Below are 18,285 nucleotides of genomic sequence, written 5' to 3'. Positions count from 1 at the left end.
TCATATTGACTCATATCTGAGGGACCCAAACCCTGGTTGGAATCCTGTTGATGTCTTAAGCATGTTTAAGTTTCCCAATAAAAGCAATTGAACATTTATTCTGATGCAGAATATTCAAGATTGAAGACATGGAGAAGTGGGTTGCAGAACCAGCCATCTTTTAAAAACTTTGGAAAAGTTGTGGATATGGTGCCATTGTGCACACAAAGTTGTTAATTGGGTTGTGTATTCAATTGCAGAAAGTTAGTATTTTATGCAAGGGATTTCAGATTAACTGGGGCCGTGAAAAATTTAACATCAGCTTTTGTGGACACAGTCTCCTTCATTAGATTACATTTTGTGTCTTCTTATGCTAAAACAGACTAAGGGGGCTGTATCTTTGAATATATTCAACAGAAGCATTGCACAATCCATAAGATTATATTACCCAATCCTGCTTTCAATTTTTAGCTCCTATAGTGTTAAAAGATTAAAACTATGGGCCTAAATATACTAATTAATAAGTTGAGCGACACTGAATTGAAATACTGCCATTGCTCCTAGGTATGTGAATGCAAAAGGATACTTTGAAGATGTTGCAAATGCCATGGAAGCTGCCAAAGAAGAGATTTTCATCACAGATTGGTGGTTTGTATTTAATTTGCATGATTATATTCCTCCTCCTTTCTCAGATACCACAGAGAACATTTATGACAAGGCTGCACTGTTCTGGGCCCTTTTCAGTGTGGAAACTTAACAGCGGGACCAGATGGTTTGGCAAGAGAAATGACGACATCATAGAGAGAACGTTTGTTGTTATGGGGTTTTTTCGGGAAGGGGGGTTGCTGAAAGGGCCTTTTCAGGACACTTGGCTGGGAAAACAAAGCAGAACTAACAATTTTTTAAAAAAAAACGCACAGACAAAAGGCAGAAGTTTCTTTAAAATCAATCCTTAGTTTTCACCTTTGGTTTCTCCTTCCCATGAAAATGTTATCTTACTTGCTTTCCTGACCTGAATGAAAGGAATTGAAACATTTCTAAAAAATCATGCTCAAATTAATCCAGAACTTGGAAAAGTTACTTTTGTTAATACATCTCCCTTGATCACCCCATCAACACTGGCATGTTGGGTGAATTTAGGAGTTCCGGTTCACAAAAAAGTAACTTTTTTAACCTCTGATAATTATTAGAGAGGAGACAGAGGGAGCTACCATAGCATCTTGAGGGTGTCTCATCTCATTGGATTTTGGAAGCTAAGTAGAAGTGGTTCGTACTTTGACGGGAGATCAGTTGAAGGTAAGAAAGAATACTGATTGAAACCCTGGAAAGTCACTCCAGGTCAGAGCTGATGACACTTGATTTTATGGACCAACAGTTTGACTCTGCATAACACAACTTCTTATGTACCCCTATGCCTTTTCTACCAGTCACTTTAGCAGCTGTTTCCAGTAGGCTTCCATCCAGGGAATGACCAGTGAATCACAATTTGGTTATAGCTGACAGAGAGTTGGGAATGGAACATGTGGTTTATAGGCTTCTCACCTCCCCATATCTCACTTTTCCTTTATAATGTAAACATTGCTTCAGATGGTCATAGCATTTAAAAACTGGACTGTCAGTTCAGGTGCAAAAAGGACAAAAAGAACATAGACAGAAAAAGGCAACTACCTCTTAAAGGACAACTACCTCTTAAAACATGCATGCTTGTTCTCTTCACCCATAGAGTTAGGCTGGGACCGACTTCCTGCTTTGTTTGAAAGTGGCAAGTTATGGGAAGAGAGGGATTTCCACATATGCAGCTTGTCTCATTCTCTGCTCCTGAGTGACAAATTGTTCCAATTCAGGGACGTAGCCAAGGGGGGGGGGTTCTGGGGGTCCGGACCCCCCTTTCCATTAGAAAAATGAATGGTGTGTGCTGCTGCGCCGCCGCACTCAAGCCCCATTATAATGATGGCACTTAGTCTGGATCCCCCCCCCTTCCTAAAATCCTAGCTACGTCCCTGGTTCCATGTGCTCGCTGGACATACAATAGATGTTTGATTTGGTCACAGAATTTGGCTATTATGTTAGGAATATTGTATAGAAAGTACATTCAGAAAAAAAAATAATTACATGGAGATCTCTCTTACACACACACACACATGCACACACACAAATATATACACTGCTCATCCTGGGACACCTTCCCTGCAGAGCATATGTTCCGACCTATTTGAGGGATCGCCTACTCCCATATAATCCACCCCGCACACTCAGGTTATCTGGGAGGAATCTATTGCAGCATTTAAAAACCAGACTAACTGCTACCTCCCAGAGGGCCTTCTCTGCAATTGCTCCCAGACTATGGAACGGCCTGCCGGATGAGATCCATCAAATTGCCAGCTTAGACAGCTTCGAAAAAGCTGTCAAGATGGATCTCTTCCGGCAGGCCTTTCCTGAATAAATGTATCCACCCACAGAATGATCACTCCTCACATCATGTATTAGCCCACTGCTCTGTCCTTGTTATATATTTTTATTGTGTTATTAATAGATATTTTAATCTCCAATTTTAATTGTATAATAATAATAATAATAATAAATTTTTATTTGTATACCGCCCTTCTGAAAATCAGGGCGGTGAACAGCATCTAATAACAATACATACATATACATTAAAACAATTCAATAAAAACAATAAAATTAACATGCCGGTATCATGTTTAATCCTGTTTTAAAGGGGGGACTTGTGAAATACTGTTGTATGTGGATATTTTAATGTGTTGTGAGCCACTTTGATTGTCTCGTCACAGAAAAGCGGGATAAAAATAAAAGTTTTATTATTATTTTTATTCTTGCTGCCCCACAGACTAGGGTTGTAAAGGGAGCTGCTTGCACCTTGTTATGAAGCTGCCTTATACTGAGTTAGACCGTGATTCTACTTCTATTAAGTGCAGATTCTTATGTTTTCTTGTTTGTTGTTGTTGTCTTTAATCAGGCTGAGCCCAGAAATATTCATGAAGCGTCCGGTGGTGGAAGGAAATCGTTGGAGATTAGACTGCATTTTGAGAAGAAAAGCTGTAAGTGTGCCCTGCTATCCATGCATTAGGGTTGTCCCTGTAGGATTGCAGTGTGTGTGGTTCACCAACATGATCACCTGGTGAACTGCTAGCTAGGATAGGGTTCCTGGATCCCAGCCAACACATCAGACTTGGGGTATATGTGGACTACAGGTTGCATGCTCATTTTTACAACCCTCAAAGCCTCCAGGATGCAACAACACCCCAGGACTCTAGCATCTTTTTTTTTTTCAAAATAAGGGGAATTTTTCACTTCAGAACCACCCAAAACATGGTATATATGAAGATACTACATTTTAGCCATTACAGGGAATCCTAAAAAGAGAGCCAATGGACTAGAACTTTACTGTTTGGGGTTTCTACCGCCAACAAACGTAAAACTTTTTTTTTTAAAAAATGGAACTGTATTTGGCATGTTTTGCCAAATAACACCTAAAATCTACCTAATGTAAAAGCAGAGAGGTTTTTCTTGAGAGATTAAATGTTTTGGGCTTGACAAAGGAGGCTGTGACATCACAAAAGATGGAGGCATCTTGGATCTCAGAAGAAATAACTTTATTTTTTGGTAGCCCTGGCAATTACAGTGGAATCATGGCATTATAACTGTGTAGTGTGAAAAGTCTGCAGATGTCATATGTTGATGCAGTCGATTGTGGAGCCTTGGGAGCAAAAATTGCTCCTTGGTTCCAGTATAGTTGCCCAGGTATGCACTACACTATAGATGCATCTACACTGTAGAAATAATGCAGTTTGACACCACTTTAAATGCTGTTGTTCCACCCTATGGAATCCTGGGATCTGTATTTTTACAAGGTCTTTAACCTTATCCGCCAAATAATGATGGTGCATTACAAAACTACAAATTCCACAATTAAGTAGGATGGAACTATGGAAGTTAAAGTGGTGTCAAACAGCATTATTTTTACAGTGTAGATGCACCTTATATCTCCCAAGTCTTGGGCTGGTACTTTCAACTAAAACATCATACTGTCTCCTCTGCACCAAACTAGTATTTAGTTTTGTTCTTAACTAGAATGATAGCCTGAGTCCCCAGAGCTTATGTTGAATAACATTTTCTGTAGAGCAGAGGTAGGCATATTTGGAGGGTCCAGGAGGCATTTCTCATCACCCCTGGACTTACAGCAGCTGCACAATCGTCTTCACACAAACCCAGAAGTACCCAGAAGGGCACTTCTGTTGCTTTTTTATGTGCTTGAGTGCATGCGCGCGCATGTGTGTGCGTGTGCGCATGCTCCAAAATTGACAAGCATGCCCTGTTTTAGAAGGAAAACAGTCCTCCCTGAGATTTTTGGAGGTGCAACTCCCCTGTGTTTTATAGGGTTTTTGTTTTTCTTGAGGGGGGGGTGCAAATACTGTATTAGAGGACACAGTGCAGGCAACATTACTCTCACTCATGCTGTGATATAAATAGCTATAGGTGTGAGCCAGTGTGGTGCAGTGGTTTGAGCATTAGATTATTACTCTGGAGACCAGAGTTTAAACCCTGGCTCAGCCATATGAACAGAGCAAGTCACACTCTCTCATCCTCAAGGGGTGGCAGTGGCAAACCCCTTCTGAACAAACTTGCAAAAAAAAAAATCCCATGATAGGTTTGCCTTAGGGTCACCATAAATCAGAAATTATTTGAAGGCACACAACAACAAGAGTACTTAAAGTGTGGATGCTTCAAGATGCAACATCTCCCAGCCAAGTAGGCTGACCCTGTTTGAAATCACTTTGCCCTACTTTGAGTGAGCCCACCGCCCCAGCTTTTACTGCTTCTTGCTCTGTACTAATTTTTCTTGCCTCTCCCCTTTGGAGAAAGGAGAAGGAATAACAAATGTCAGAAAACAGGAGAATCATGCCTATGAAGCCTCTCCTTGGCTGCAAATTACCCATCAATGATCCAGACCATGCAAATTTTCAAGTAATCAACTTAACCACTCAAAAAGGCTAGACCCTTTTCATAACAGAATGGAGGGGATTGACTAACCCCTTTTCCTGTATTCCTGTCTAATGGCAGCTGTATTCTAGACCACAGACTTTTCTCTGCTGTAAATGATGCAAATAACAATTGAAAGGGTAGTGGAAATGGATCTTTCAGAAAGATACCATCCCCTCATGGGATGATTTATTATATATGTCTACATTCCAAATGGATTCTCATTGCATTGCTAATGGTAGGCATCGATCTACTTCAAGAAGATAGAGATCTAATTACAAGGGAGTATCATTTGGCTGTGTTCATATGTTATTGTTATGTTGGCTGGACCTGTTATTGAGTTTTTGGTGAAAGCTAATTTTAATGGGATACTTCAATCATCATCAGTCTAAAAGATTTTTGCCAATGCAGTTTAATTGCCTACCCAAGTTCTTATGGGTCAAAAAGGTGAGCAGAGTTGGCTCTTTCTTTCAGTGTTGTCCTGTGCTTTGGCCTGAATGGAAAATCCAGCAGTCTCTAAGCTTCAAGCACATATGAACATATCATACGTTCAGAGGTCATCCTGGGTCGGACCAAAGGCTTATCTAACTCAACAGTCTGTTATGACACAGGCTAACCATATGCCTTTGGGAAATCCACTGATAAGATATAAGTGTAATTCCATATGGAAGTCTTCAGAAACAGTCTGGACAACCACCTGTTGGGCAAGCTTTAGCTGGAGATCCTGCTTTGAGCAAGGGGTTGAACACAATGTCCCATGGGGCCCAGCAATATGTTTCTATGGTTCATCCTGCTTATAAGCTAGTAGTATGGAAAGGCAGAGAGCCAGCATGATATGGTTTGCGCATTGGACTACAACTCTGGGGAATGGGGTTCAACTCCCCAATCGGCCATGGAAACCTACTGGGTGACCTTGGGCAAATCAAACACTCTCAGCCCTAGAAGGCCCTGTAATAGGTTTGCTTTAGTGTCTCCCTAAATCAAAAGCGACTTGAAGGCACACAACAACAACAACAAATGGAAAGGCAAATCCAAAAGCAACATATAGGTAGAAATACTTAGACAACAGTGCAGTAGAAATAGCTAACATCCTTCAAAGGCTTTCCTGTAGAGGAATTTTTTATATTTGCTTTTAGAAGAAGAGCATTAGAGGTTGAAAGAACATCCCCATGGAAGGCATTCTACTGCAAAGTGCCACTATGAAATAGGCACAACTAGGAATCATTTCCTTTGCTTCAGAAGATGGTAAAGTGAAGTAGGCTTCTTCTCTTTATCTAAGCATACAGGCAGAGTTGTCTCAGGAAGTGTCATGCATAGCCAGTGACTTCTTGTTGGGTGCCTTCAAGTTATTTCCAGTTTATGGCAACCCTAAGGTAAACCTATCTGTGTTTTCTTGGCAAGATTTGCTACTGGCTTCCCCTGAAGCTGAGAGGGTGTGACATGCCAAGATCACTAGTGGGTTTCCATGGCCTAATAAGGATTCAAACCCAGGATCCTAGTCCAACAGCCAAACCACTAGACCATGCTGGCCTAGCCAATGACTAGAAGCAGCCAAATAAGGACAAGAGTTATATTGTTTAATGTCCACAGGCAACAGGCTTTGGATTTTTTTCCCATTTTCCTTTTAGTAAAAATGCAGCAATATTGCTCTTCAAACAACTCAATTGCATTCTGAAAGTAACATAAGTAACATTCTTGCTTTGCCCGAGTAGTAATATATACATGATCTGAATCATGCTTTGTTTCTTGACAGCAACAAGGAGTGAAAATCTTTGTCATGCTCTACAAAGAGGTGGAGCTTGCTCTTGGCATCAACAGCGAGTACACCAAGCGTACCCTAATGCGGTTACATCCCAACATCAAGGTATTTATAACCATTTTAACATACATGCTTGTTTATTTCTTTTTATGGTAAGGCATAAGTACAAGTATAAAAGCATACATGATAAATCTATCGTATGCAGGGTAAACGTAACTCCTGTAAATTTGATATTCATAATTTGGCTACCTTCTTTCCTTCCTTTGAATTAATTTAACGTAAAGCATCCAATGCATCCAATTCATTATTATTCTAGTTGTTCTTGAAATATTTATATCTTACCCTTCTTCTACAGAGCAGTCCAACAAATTTAAAATAGTATAAATAACTATAATAATATTTAAAAAGCTAAAAACATATTAAAAAGTTAACATGTTAAAAGATTACGCTATTTTTCCAGGATATTCATAGGATAAATTCCCGATCACCTTCATGTGATAAACTCCATAGAGTATTTACAAGTTGAGATTAATATTGAGTAAACTCCAATGAGGATTTATAGGTTGAGATTTAATTCTATGCAAACAAACAGAAAACCCTCGTTTTTTGTGCAAACATGGGATTTTCTGTAGAGCAAACTTGTTTGTTGTTGTTGTTTTGTACCAATAAAGCCCAAACATTTCTGCTCAGGGACCAAGCATTCTGTACAGAGAATCGTTTTTTCAGAATAAAAAAAAAGTTCTTGCACAGAAAATAATGGGTTTTGTGCTATATAATTCCTACATGGCTGACCATGGTTAAATTTTGCATGGAAATTCTGATGCTGAACAATTTTGCCATGTCCAGATTTTCCATATCATGATTTTGGGAAATTTTGGACCAGAACTACATATTTGGTTGAGACCTAAATTTGTGGAACTGGGGCCTCCATGGAACAGCTGTCATGTACTGATCAGATGATGCAATTTGAAGTGGGAATGGATGGTTAATCTTAAACAGGCTTGCCACTCTTGCTGACAACTATTTCTCCCTCTAGCTGCCATGTTATGTGCATGCTCTTTCTACATTGTGAGGAAAAATTACTGCAGTGAAGTCACAGGCAGTAAGAGGATTAAGCACCAGACCACTACTCCTCTGCTTCAAATTACATTTTCTCCATACTATTTTATAGCTCTCATTATGTGCCCAAATCCAGCTCTCAGCTGAACATATGATTCAGCTCCTCAGTGCTTTATAATAGGTTGATAATTACACATATTGTTGTTCGTGAAAAAAATCTTCATACAATGTGTTTTTAAAAAGCACTGGGGAAAAATATGCCATAGATAAGATCACATTAGCACAGTTACAAAAAGTGACACTACTGGGAACATGCTACATTATCTGACAATACCTCGCTGACTCTTCGATTCTTTGATTAAATTCAGATAATTGGTTTTCTAAAACTTCAGCCAATGAGACTGCAGAGATTGTGAAATTGAAATAATAATTCAATACATTATTACTATTATTGTTATTGCTGGATAATGATGATGATGATGATGATGATGAGTCTTATAATGCTTTGGGTGTTGTTGGTGCTGTGTGTCTCCAAATTGCTTGCAACTTATGGCAACTAATCACAAAGGTTTCTTTCCAATTATTATTCAGAAGAGGTTTGCTTTTGCCTCCCTCTAAGGTCACCCAGTGGGTTTCTATGGTCAGACAGGGGATTTGAACTCTGGCCTCCAGTCATAATCAAATCACTACACCACACTGGCTCTCACCTTGGGTCTTCCATGGTATATATAAATGAAATAAATAAAAATGTGCAATACTTCTCTTAATTTCTCCTAGAGGAGAGAAAAATTTTAGAATTAAAATAAACATAGATTTGTAACTCTATAGAAAACCCTATCCTCATTGACTGTTTTAATTAATTCATTTCATTTCATTTGTATGCTGCCTTTCTCCTAGAAAATACCCTTTACTGATAATGCAACTCATTTTCCCCTTATGAAGGTAATGAGGCACCCAGATCATGTGTCATCTACTGTGTATTTGTGGGCTCACCATGAGAAACTGGTGATCATTGACCAGTCCATCGCTTTCGTTGGAGGCATTGACTTGGCTTATGGCAGATGGGATGACAACGAACATCGACTGACTGATGTTGGCAGTGCAAAACGGATGACAAACACCAAGTCAGAGTCTTCAACAAATCTCTCCGTAAATATGATTTCTGTAATATTGGACATGCAATGCATATGTATGTGAAATATCTGAGATTATTTATTTATTTACAGTATTTATACCCCACTTGCAAGCCACAAAGGCTCTTGGAGTACTTACAGATTGTTAATTTGACAGTTCCCTGCCTTCAGGCTTACAATGTAAATAAGATATGACACACAAGGAAAAGGGAATGGCACAGGGAAAGAGGATTAAGTCTGATCCTGGCCATTCTTCTTTCCCTCGGAGGCCAACACAGTGGCAGTTGGATGGAAAGGGTCAATTATTCTTTGGTCCAACATGCCCCAAACTGTCCTCAAGGGGTGTAGAGGACATTTTCATTAATTTTTGTGTTTTGGGGGGGGCAAAAAGTAAAGAAAATTGCAACATTATAATGTACATTATATATATATGTGCACACACACACACACACACACACACACACACACACTCGGCCCTCCTTATCCACAGATTCAAGCATCCATGGCTTGAAAATATTCCAAAAAAGTATCCGTTCCAAATAGCAAACCTGGATTTTCCATTTTATATAAGAGACATCATTTTGCTATGCCATTTTATATAATGGGACTTGAGCATCCAAGGATGCTGTTATCCACGGTGGATCTTAAAACTGAACCCCAGCAGATAACAAGGATCCACTGTATATGCATGTCTTATGCAGGGCTCTTTTGACTGTGGGGGGCATTTCCAACAAATTTTGGGGCAGAAGGCTTTGAAACAAGAAATGAATAGAAAGTTAATTCCATTCGCCTTTTGTTTTTAAAAGAGGTCCCAAGATGCAGTGTTTGGGGGCATCTTAGGGCAAAAAGGGTTTGGTTTTGTCTGTGTGTGTGAGAGAGAGAGAGAGAGAGAGAGAAAGTACATGCAGTGGAGGGTGCAGCCTTCCAAGGCCTGCTGGGGTCTAATGCAGAAACCTAGGCTGCCACAGTTGCCCCTTCCTGGATTAGATCACCCTTGCAGTCCCTTCCAACTCAATGATTCTCTTATCCTACATTATTTTCTTTCTTTCTGACTATTTAGATTGGCCCTTACCTGTCCCTTTTCTGTCCTCAGTCTTTAGCAGAAACAACTGACCCATCAACTGCTGGACCTCCAGTAGAGCCTGCAGTGAAACTGTCATATGGAAATTACGACGACCCACCAGATCCTTCAAAAATGAAAGGAATAGGGAAAACTAGGAAATTTGCCAGGTTCAGCATCTACAAGCAGCTCCACCGTCATGGCCTGCATCATGCAGACAGCGTGAGCAGCGTAGACAGCGAGTCGAGTGAGTGAGTTATTGCTGTCGTATTGGTGAGAACTGCAGCTGTTATATGGGATAAGACAAGAAGTGGTGGGCATGACGCAGATCCTGACAGAAGCACTGCCTGAACAGTTCAGAAGGAAGGGTTGCTGCATTTATTGTCTTTGTAATCTGTGAGATGTGATGGGGAGAAGATGCCCCAAGAATTACTTATCAGTATTATGAGACTAAAATATAGTAACAACACATATAAGTAATACATGAGGTGACTTTGTGATAGTTGTTTTTTGGATTGAAGCTGATAATCTAAGAGAGATAATGAAGCTTACAGTGATAAGAACAGCTTCATAAATTTGATGTTAGAATTAACAATTAATTGGAAGATAAGACATATGATGCATATAATTATAACAATTAAGTGTTGCTAAGAGGAAGTTAATGGTTTAATGGTGTGTGGTATGAAGAGATGATGCTGATGGGGAAAGGATATATCATAGGTTGAAGAATATGTGGAATAAATTATGTTAGTTTTTGGTATGTTTTATATACAATGTGTGTAGTAAATTTAATTAAAACTATTTTGAAAAAAATTACTTATCAATATAATCAATATCAGTATATCAGTACATATGTCAGTATATATCCATATCAAAATAGTTATCAATATTTCTGTACCACCATTCAGAACTAAATGCCTCCCAAGGCAGTCTGCATAAAATGTTAACACATGTAATACTACAGGGAAATAGAGTTTTGGTGTTTCACAGAAGTACCTTAGACAGCTAGACAAACAGACAGACAGAGACAAGTCAGAGAGATAACATGCATGGAGATAAAATGAGTACCTTAAGATTCAAAACATAAAGCAGACATAGTAAAAAGAAATCACAATATTTATATACATTACATTTTATATTATTACACAATAAGCACATTACATATATTATACAATAATTGTTACAGCAGTCCTGCAAAGTGATTTAGTAACACCATCGTTTAATGTAAATAGACACTGTGTCTGCACTGCAGAAATAATCCAAGTTGACACCACTTTACCTACTATAGCTCAATGCTATGAAATTCTGGGGGTTGTAGTTTGGTCAGGCACTAGAGCTCTCTAACAGGGAAGATTAAATGTCTCACAAAACTACAATTCCCAGAATTCCATAGCACTGATCCATGGCAGTTAAAATTGTGTTAACCTGGATTATTTCTGTAGTGTGGATGCAGCCAGAGTGACTCAGTCGTAGAAATGATTTGCGTGCTTCTTTGTGCCTTTGCTAATTATGAGCAGCAGCAACCCCATAATGGTAAATATGGCAACCCTATCAAGGGGATTTTCTTACCAGGATTTGTTCAGATCTGTTTTGCCATTGCCTCTCTCTGAGGCTAAAAGAGTGTGTCTTGCCAAAGTCACCCGTGGGTTTCCATGACTGGTAGGGATTCAAACCCTGTCTCCTGGAGATGGTGAGTCAGACTGTTGGCCCATCTAGCTTAGTGTTATCTGTACTGAGGTGGGAAATACGTATGCCACATGCAAATTCCATCCACTTTTTGAGCCAGCCCACCTGCCCGCCAAAAGATAAAAAAAAATAGTCTTGCTTCCACATGCCTCCAAGAATTGTGCCATCTCATGCAGCTTCTTTAATTTTAAAAAACCTTTTAAAAACAGAATTGGACATCCGATCACTTCCACTTTCATCAAAGGTTGTATCTCTAGGGGTGGGATTGAACTCTGGATCCAACAATGGTGTCTATCTCAGTTTATACTTTCAATGTTTGGGGGGGGGGGGGGTTCAGTGCTTTTCCCCATCCTGCCTGAAGGTGCCAGGGATTGCATTGGGGAACTTCTACATGCAAAGGAGGGGCTCTGCCACAGAGCCTTGGCACAAAATGTAAAGATAATCAAAGGAAAGAAGTAAGTATATGACTGCAGTATGATTGCATCCAGGAAGTAGTTTACGTCACCATACTAAAATGTTTCTTGCTCAGTGCTAATATTATTTATACTATGTTGAAAGAACCCATTAATAAGAAGTTCTTAAAATCTGTATGTGTTGGACTATTTGGGATAGATAAAGGTTCGATCCGCAGCTTGAAGACAGGTGTTGGAGAGCTTCTTGGTGAAACCCGATTTTGGCATGGAAAAGATTATTGCAACTTTGTCTTCAAAGACTGGGTTCAGCTTGATAAACCCTTTGCTGGTATGTATTCTTTCTTCTGATTATGACAGCCTACATTCTTTTTTGTCTGTGGTCAGGGGAACTCCTTATCTCACATATATTAAAAAAAAACAATTTTAAAAGAATTGAGAACAATTTTTATAAGCAATTATTGAAAAGAATGTTTCTATGGAACATCACAGTGCGAGGAAATGAGTTTGAAACACAAATGAAGAACTATCCAGTCCAACATTTCCTTCCCACACTAACCAACCAGATGACGATAGAAAGCATCTGCCCATGGAAAGTAGCAGCTGATACTACTTTGGGAAAATGATGCATCTTTCCTTTTGTACCTACATAGATTTCATTGATCGCTACACTATGCCAAGGATGCCATGGCATGACATTGCCTCCGTGGTGCATGGTAAAGCTGCACGGGATGTGGCTCGCCACTTCATTCAGCGTTGGAATTTCACAAAGGTAAGTGTAGGGGGTTTTGGTGCACAGAGAGTTACATTTATGCAATCCACTCTGCCCCATTATTCTGCTGCCTGTGCAGAACTGTCCCAAGATGTCACAAGTACAGAATAAGACTGCGCTTCATCTTAGTAACCTCAGCTTTCTTGTTTGTTTGTTTGTTTGTTTGTTTTTAAAAAGCAAGTTTCTAGTCGCTGTGTCTAGAAACTATGGGGCAATTTTGGGTGAAACTGGTGAAGCCTGAAAATCTGGCATTTGGTATTCTGATTTACCTCACCTTATAGGAGGTTTTCTGCAGAATAAACATTTCACTACACTTTTGTTCTATATACCGTGGGCCTTCGGAGGTCCAGAACCTTCTGTGGATACTAAAGTCCATGAATGCTCAAGTCCCATTTTATACCTTGGTGTAATAAATGTTGTCACCTATATAAAATGGCAAAATCAAAGTTGGCTTTTTTGGAATTTATGTATTTTTAAATATTTTTAAGCTGTGGATAGTTGGAAAATATCTGCGGATACAGAGAGCCAACTGAACATTATTCATATAGGTTGCAGAAATGCCCCTTTCTTGGTGAAGTATTCTGCAAACTTTTAGACATACACATCATATTGAAAATAGGCAGGAGGAAGAATGGTCAGAAGGTTTGTTTGAAAATGGGAAGAACACTTTCCAGACTATTAGAATAAGACAAAGTAGTAAAATGGCAGAAAGAAAGAACAAAAAGGGGAAAAGATAAAGATATATGACTTGAAGTAGACATACAGGAATATCCTTTCTAAAGGAGAAGAAAGTTGGAGCATTTTTTAAAAATGACAACTGAAAACAAATCACCAAGTTCAAATTCATACCATTTAATCTTGAATTCAATGTTTATAAATATTCAAATCTGAGGTTTTCATGGTGCTAAAGCCCAACATTTCTTTTACATTTCATTGAGAAACATTATGTGAAGTAGTGTTTGTGTTTCAAGTTGCATTAGCAGGAAAATCACGTCAGCTCAAAACATTTCTAACTATAACTTGCAAACAGAACATTTATTTCAGCAGTTCCAGTTGAATCAAGCAACATTAACACTGAGATGTTAGTCACAATTCTAAATGTGGGAATAATATCATTCTCTGCAATAGGTGAGAAACACCCCAAAATGCAATTCAGAAATATGCAGTGCAATCTTAATCCATGCTTACTCATAATTAAGTCCCACTTCTGTCCAGGAAAATATGTCTGGAATTTTAGCCTCAGGATGATATTAAAATTGAATAGACTCTAGTCTGAGAATATATTTTTATCCATTTCATTGTTGCTGTTTTTTGTTTTATCACCAAGATCATGAAACCCAAATATAGATCTCTGTCCTATCCTTTCCTGTTGCCAAAATCTCAACGAACAGCTGATGAACTGAAGTACCAAGTCCCTGAGGCTATATGTGCCAATGTGCAGGTAAGATTGGTGTTTGGCACATAAAATTTATTATTGCCCCATTGCTGTGAGGTTAGATTTTAGACTTCTCTCATGAGAAGCCTCGTAAAACATCCCTTAAATTGAATCTGTCATAAACTACTAGATCAAATGTCACTTTCTTTTAAGAGATAGCACTAAATCCTTGACATATTATGGGACACTGTGGCCATGGAAATTTTTGACTGAAAAGCAATAGAACATCAAACTCTATTTTAAAAAGAGTAACACATTTACTCAGAAGCAATCCCTATGAGTTTCGTGGAGTTTGTTTCCCAATAAATGTGTTTCAGATCCTGATTAATTATTCATCATTAGAGAATGTTTGAAAATACTGCTGTCAGTATGTATTGGTAATCATTATGTTTTGTAGCCATTATTTGTAGGCTTTGTGATTGATTCTGAATATTTGAGATAGGCACTGCTGGAGTTCCTGGATCATTTCCAAACTTTGTGATTACCCACAACTCTACCAGGACTTGACTGCAGCATCTTTTACATAAATTATCTTCTAGAGCCAGAGGCCTGGACACAAAATGTTTAATCCAAGGTAGAATCAAGTTCAGAAAGTTTTCCCTTCTCCCGACTCACTGTGATCTCCTTGTGCCAAGATCAGTTGGTCCTGGGTAATTTCATGAAGGCTGGAAAGGCGAATAAGACAATCAAGGGTCTGGAAGCCAAGCCTTATGAGAAACGACTTAGGGAGCTGGATATGTTTATCTTGGAGAACTGAGGACTGAGAGGTGCAGCCATCTACAACAACAACAACAACAAAAACAACAACTTTATTACAGCCATTTGGCCAGCACAATTACAAAATTCCAATTTAAAACATAACTTAGTTTTATACCATAGGTTCATATACAGGCAGATTGGAGAATATAAACAAATGATAGTTTATAAAAAGTAAGGATAAAAAGTAAGGATAGGACTGCACGATCAGGTAAACACACAACAATGAGTAGGCTGCCATCACCTCGCAAACTATCATATTGTGTAATAGAGCACCACATTCAAGACATATTAGTTCAAAACCACAGTCATATCCCCTGTCCAAGCAAGAGTTAAACTACAAAGTGCCATTAATCAGATGCAACTGGTTGGGGTAACTTCATTAGACTTTAGTCTCCAACTAGGTTAGCCATCTTTAAATATCTGAAGGGATGCCATTGTAGAAGGTGGAACCAGCTTGCTTTCTGCTGCTCCAAAGATTAGAATATGTATCACTGTGCTCAAACAATACTAAAAGAGATTCCATCTTAACATTAGGATTTTTTTTTTACTGTAAGAGATATTTGACAGTGGAATAGATTACCTCACAGGGTGGTAGACTCTCCATCATTGTAGGTCTTTAAACAGAGGTTGCATGGGCAACTTTCAGGAGTGCTTTATCTGTATATTCCTGCATGACTGAGGATTAGAGTAGATGACCTTCATGGTCACTCCAAACTCTAAAATTCTATGAATCTGACATTATGGTGTAATGGTCTGAGTGTTAGACTAGGATTGTGGGAGACCAGGGTTCAAATCTCTGCTCAATGACAGAAACCCACTGAGTAACTTTGGGACAGTCACATTCTTTTAGCCTTAGAGGAAAGCAATGACACATCTCCTCTGAATAAATCTTGTTGAAAAAACCCTATAATAGGGTTGCCATAAGTCAGTTTTGAAAGCCCATAACATAATGAAAAACTAGCATCATGGCAAAAGGTGTTATACTCAACTAGTTTGGAGTATGCATACCCATACATTTGATGTACAAACCATTTAGAGTGATAGGCTAGAGTGGCACTGAACTCCATTTATGCATGTAGAAACAACAATCTGCAGAAAACTCTTGACTTACTCCCATGGCAAAAATCAATTCACCATTAAATAGGTTGAAGAGTGCAAATAGCCAAAGGCATGTGAGGAGACCACAGATTGCTCCTAAAACATTTTGTGGGCTTGATTTGTTTAGAAAATTATTCCCTGCAAATTGCATTTGTTCCATCTCTAAATTGGTCTGGGCACTGCAGCTAGCTGAGAGTTGCCAAATGGCAGCATTTCCAAACTGTATCTAGTACACTGGGCTTCTTTTACCAAATGCATTCAATCAAAGTAGCTTTTTGAACACAGAAACAAGTAGTGAGTAGCATTCAAATATATATGAATGATAGAACAAGTGTTGTATTAAAGAGGCCATTGGCAGGACTGTAAACTTTCAGATCATTAATAATTTTAAATAAGTGAGCCAAGCAGTTAGGAATATAATTTTTCAATTGGTTCTAGGATATTAGAGTAAGGATGTGAAAAAGAGTATGACTGACAATCTTGTCTTCTAACAGTAAGCAGTGTTTTCATTCTTTTAACTGCATGGGCGGTCAGTGAGTTCACCACCATGGGGCAGGAAATCCATTCTTGATTTTACTGCTGCTCCTCCCATAATTGAATCAGGGTTCTACCACTGTCAAATATAGAAGGAGAAAATATGTTTTGCTGCTGAGTGCATTGAGTTACCTCAACAGAGTTACTGATTTAAAGGCAAGGTTTTATAGGATCTCTATTGGTTTGTGAAATCAGCTGACTGTTTTAAAGTTTTAGGTTCAGTTAACAATGCAATACTCAAGTCACATTTAGAGAGTACCCTTGTCTCACTGAGCCTACTCTGTCTTTTGTCTCACGGTTTGGAGGACTCCACTGTGGGAAATAATCTTGAGGCAGCATACCATGTCTGTGTGTAGCAACTGCTCAGCGGAAAGGCTGAAAAGAAGTTTCAAGTAGGAGACTGTACGAGTAGATTGACTGCATCTTACTGTGATGCTGTGAGATTGAAAATGATCCATCATCCCCAAGCTTTATGAACTGACAACCGGTGTTTTCATCAGATGAGTTGCCCAGCTTGACAAAATTTATTTCTGAGTAGAGAAACTTCACCTCAAACTGAATGATGTTTATCAGCCACCACATATAAAATGAAAACAATTGATAGAATCTTCACTAGAATTACAGAGCTTTTTTCTTTTGATATATTGAGGTTGTTGATGGGTCCAGCTACTGCTACCTGAGAAGGAATGAATTGAAAGAAGTTCAAGTAGTTTCTGTATTAAACCCAAAGACAAACACATTGCAGCCTCAAATAGTTCATATTATATTTTTACCTGACCATTTAACAATGGCATGGTGGAGTACCAACCTTTTGCATGACACTCATCTATATTTTAGTAACAAGGCTTGTTTAAAGATCTAAGTTTATGCTGGTCAAAGGTTCCCAACCAAACTGTGCTTGTCTCTGGTGATACCCCACAAGTTACTTTTTCAGTTTTCATTTTATTTATTATTCTCTTCTGTTAAAATTCAAGACAACTTAAAGTGGGATCACAATAGCATGTAGCTACTGGAACATCTAATTCTATACCAGTACATCCAACTGCATGTTAAGAGATGGGATAATGCTCTTGCACAACCTTCCTTAACCTGGTGCCTCCAAATGTGTTCCACCTTCTTTAGTTGAGTAACAGGAGCTGGACTACAACTCTGATCATCCCCAGATAGTATGGTGATTTCTTGGCACCAGATTACAGACATTTCTCTGTGGCTAAATTACTGAGCTTGATCCAGGAAGCCAATTCAAATTTCTGTATTCAGCCATGGAGCTTGCCCTAATAATACCCACATCCTGAATGTGTTACCACTGTGACAGAAAGTACATTTTTTAGGGAGGCTTTCTCTCATTCTCTTTTCCCCAGTCATTCCTCCTCCTTGGAAGTCTTTAAACAGGGGCTGAATGGCCATCTGTCAGGTATGCTTTGATTGAGAGTTCCTGCATGGCAGGGGGTTGGACTGGATGGCCCTTGTGGTCTCTTCCAACTCTATGATTCTATGATTCTGAAGACTTTGGAGGAGTGGAGATTCAATTATTTGTGTTCTTAAGGAGCAAAGAGCACATGCAGGGTGATCACTGAGACTGTAGGATGGGCAGTTCTTT

General features: G+C 38.9%; 1 protein-coding gene across 3 annotated transcripts in view; it reads left to right on the top strand.

Annotated features, from left to right (window-relative positions):
- Positions 1-18,285, top strand: part of PLD1 (phospholipase D1) — a 149,895-nt gene that overhangs the window by 82,046 nt on the left and 49,564 nt on the right. For 2 of the 3 annotated variants that reach the window (XM_042456829.1, XM_042456830.1), the window contains 8 exons: positions 544-627; positions 2,957-3,038; positions 6,734-6,844; positions 8,741-8,947; positions 10,025-10,238; positions 12,290-12,418; positions 12,741-12,859; positions 14,187-14,300. In XM_042456829.1, coding sequence (XP_042312763.1) covers positions 544-627; positions 2,957-3,038; positions 6,734-6,844; positions 8,741-8,947; positions 10,025-10,238; positions 12,290-12,418; positions 12,741-12,859; positions 14,187-14,300 — 1,060 coding nt within the window. The remainder of the gene's footprint in view (positions 1-543; positions 628-2,956; positions 3,039-6,733; positions 6,845-8,740; positions 8,948-10,024; positions 10,239-12,289; positions 12,419-12,740; positions 12,860-14,186; positions 14,301-18,285) is intronic. The other variant, XM_042456831.1, reaches the window with a different exon arrangement.

Source organism: Sceloporus undulatus, chromosome 3 (assembly GCF_019175285.1).
Source record: "Sceloporus undulatus isolate JIND9_A2432 ecotype Alabama chromosome 3, SceUnd_v1.1, whole genome shotgun sequence".
Taxonomy (NCBI): Eukaryota; Metazoa; Chordata; class Lepidosauria; order Squamata; family Phrynosomatidae; genus Sceloporus; species Sceloporus undulatus.
The sequence above is the reverse complement of the archived record's forward strand: the minus strand, read 5'-3'. Positions and strand labels throughout refer to the sequence as shown.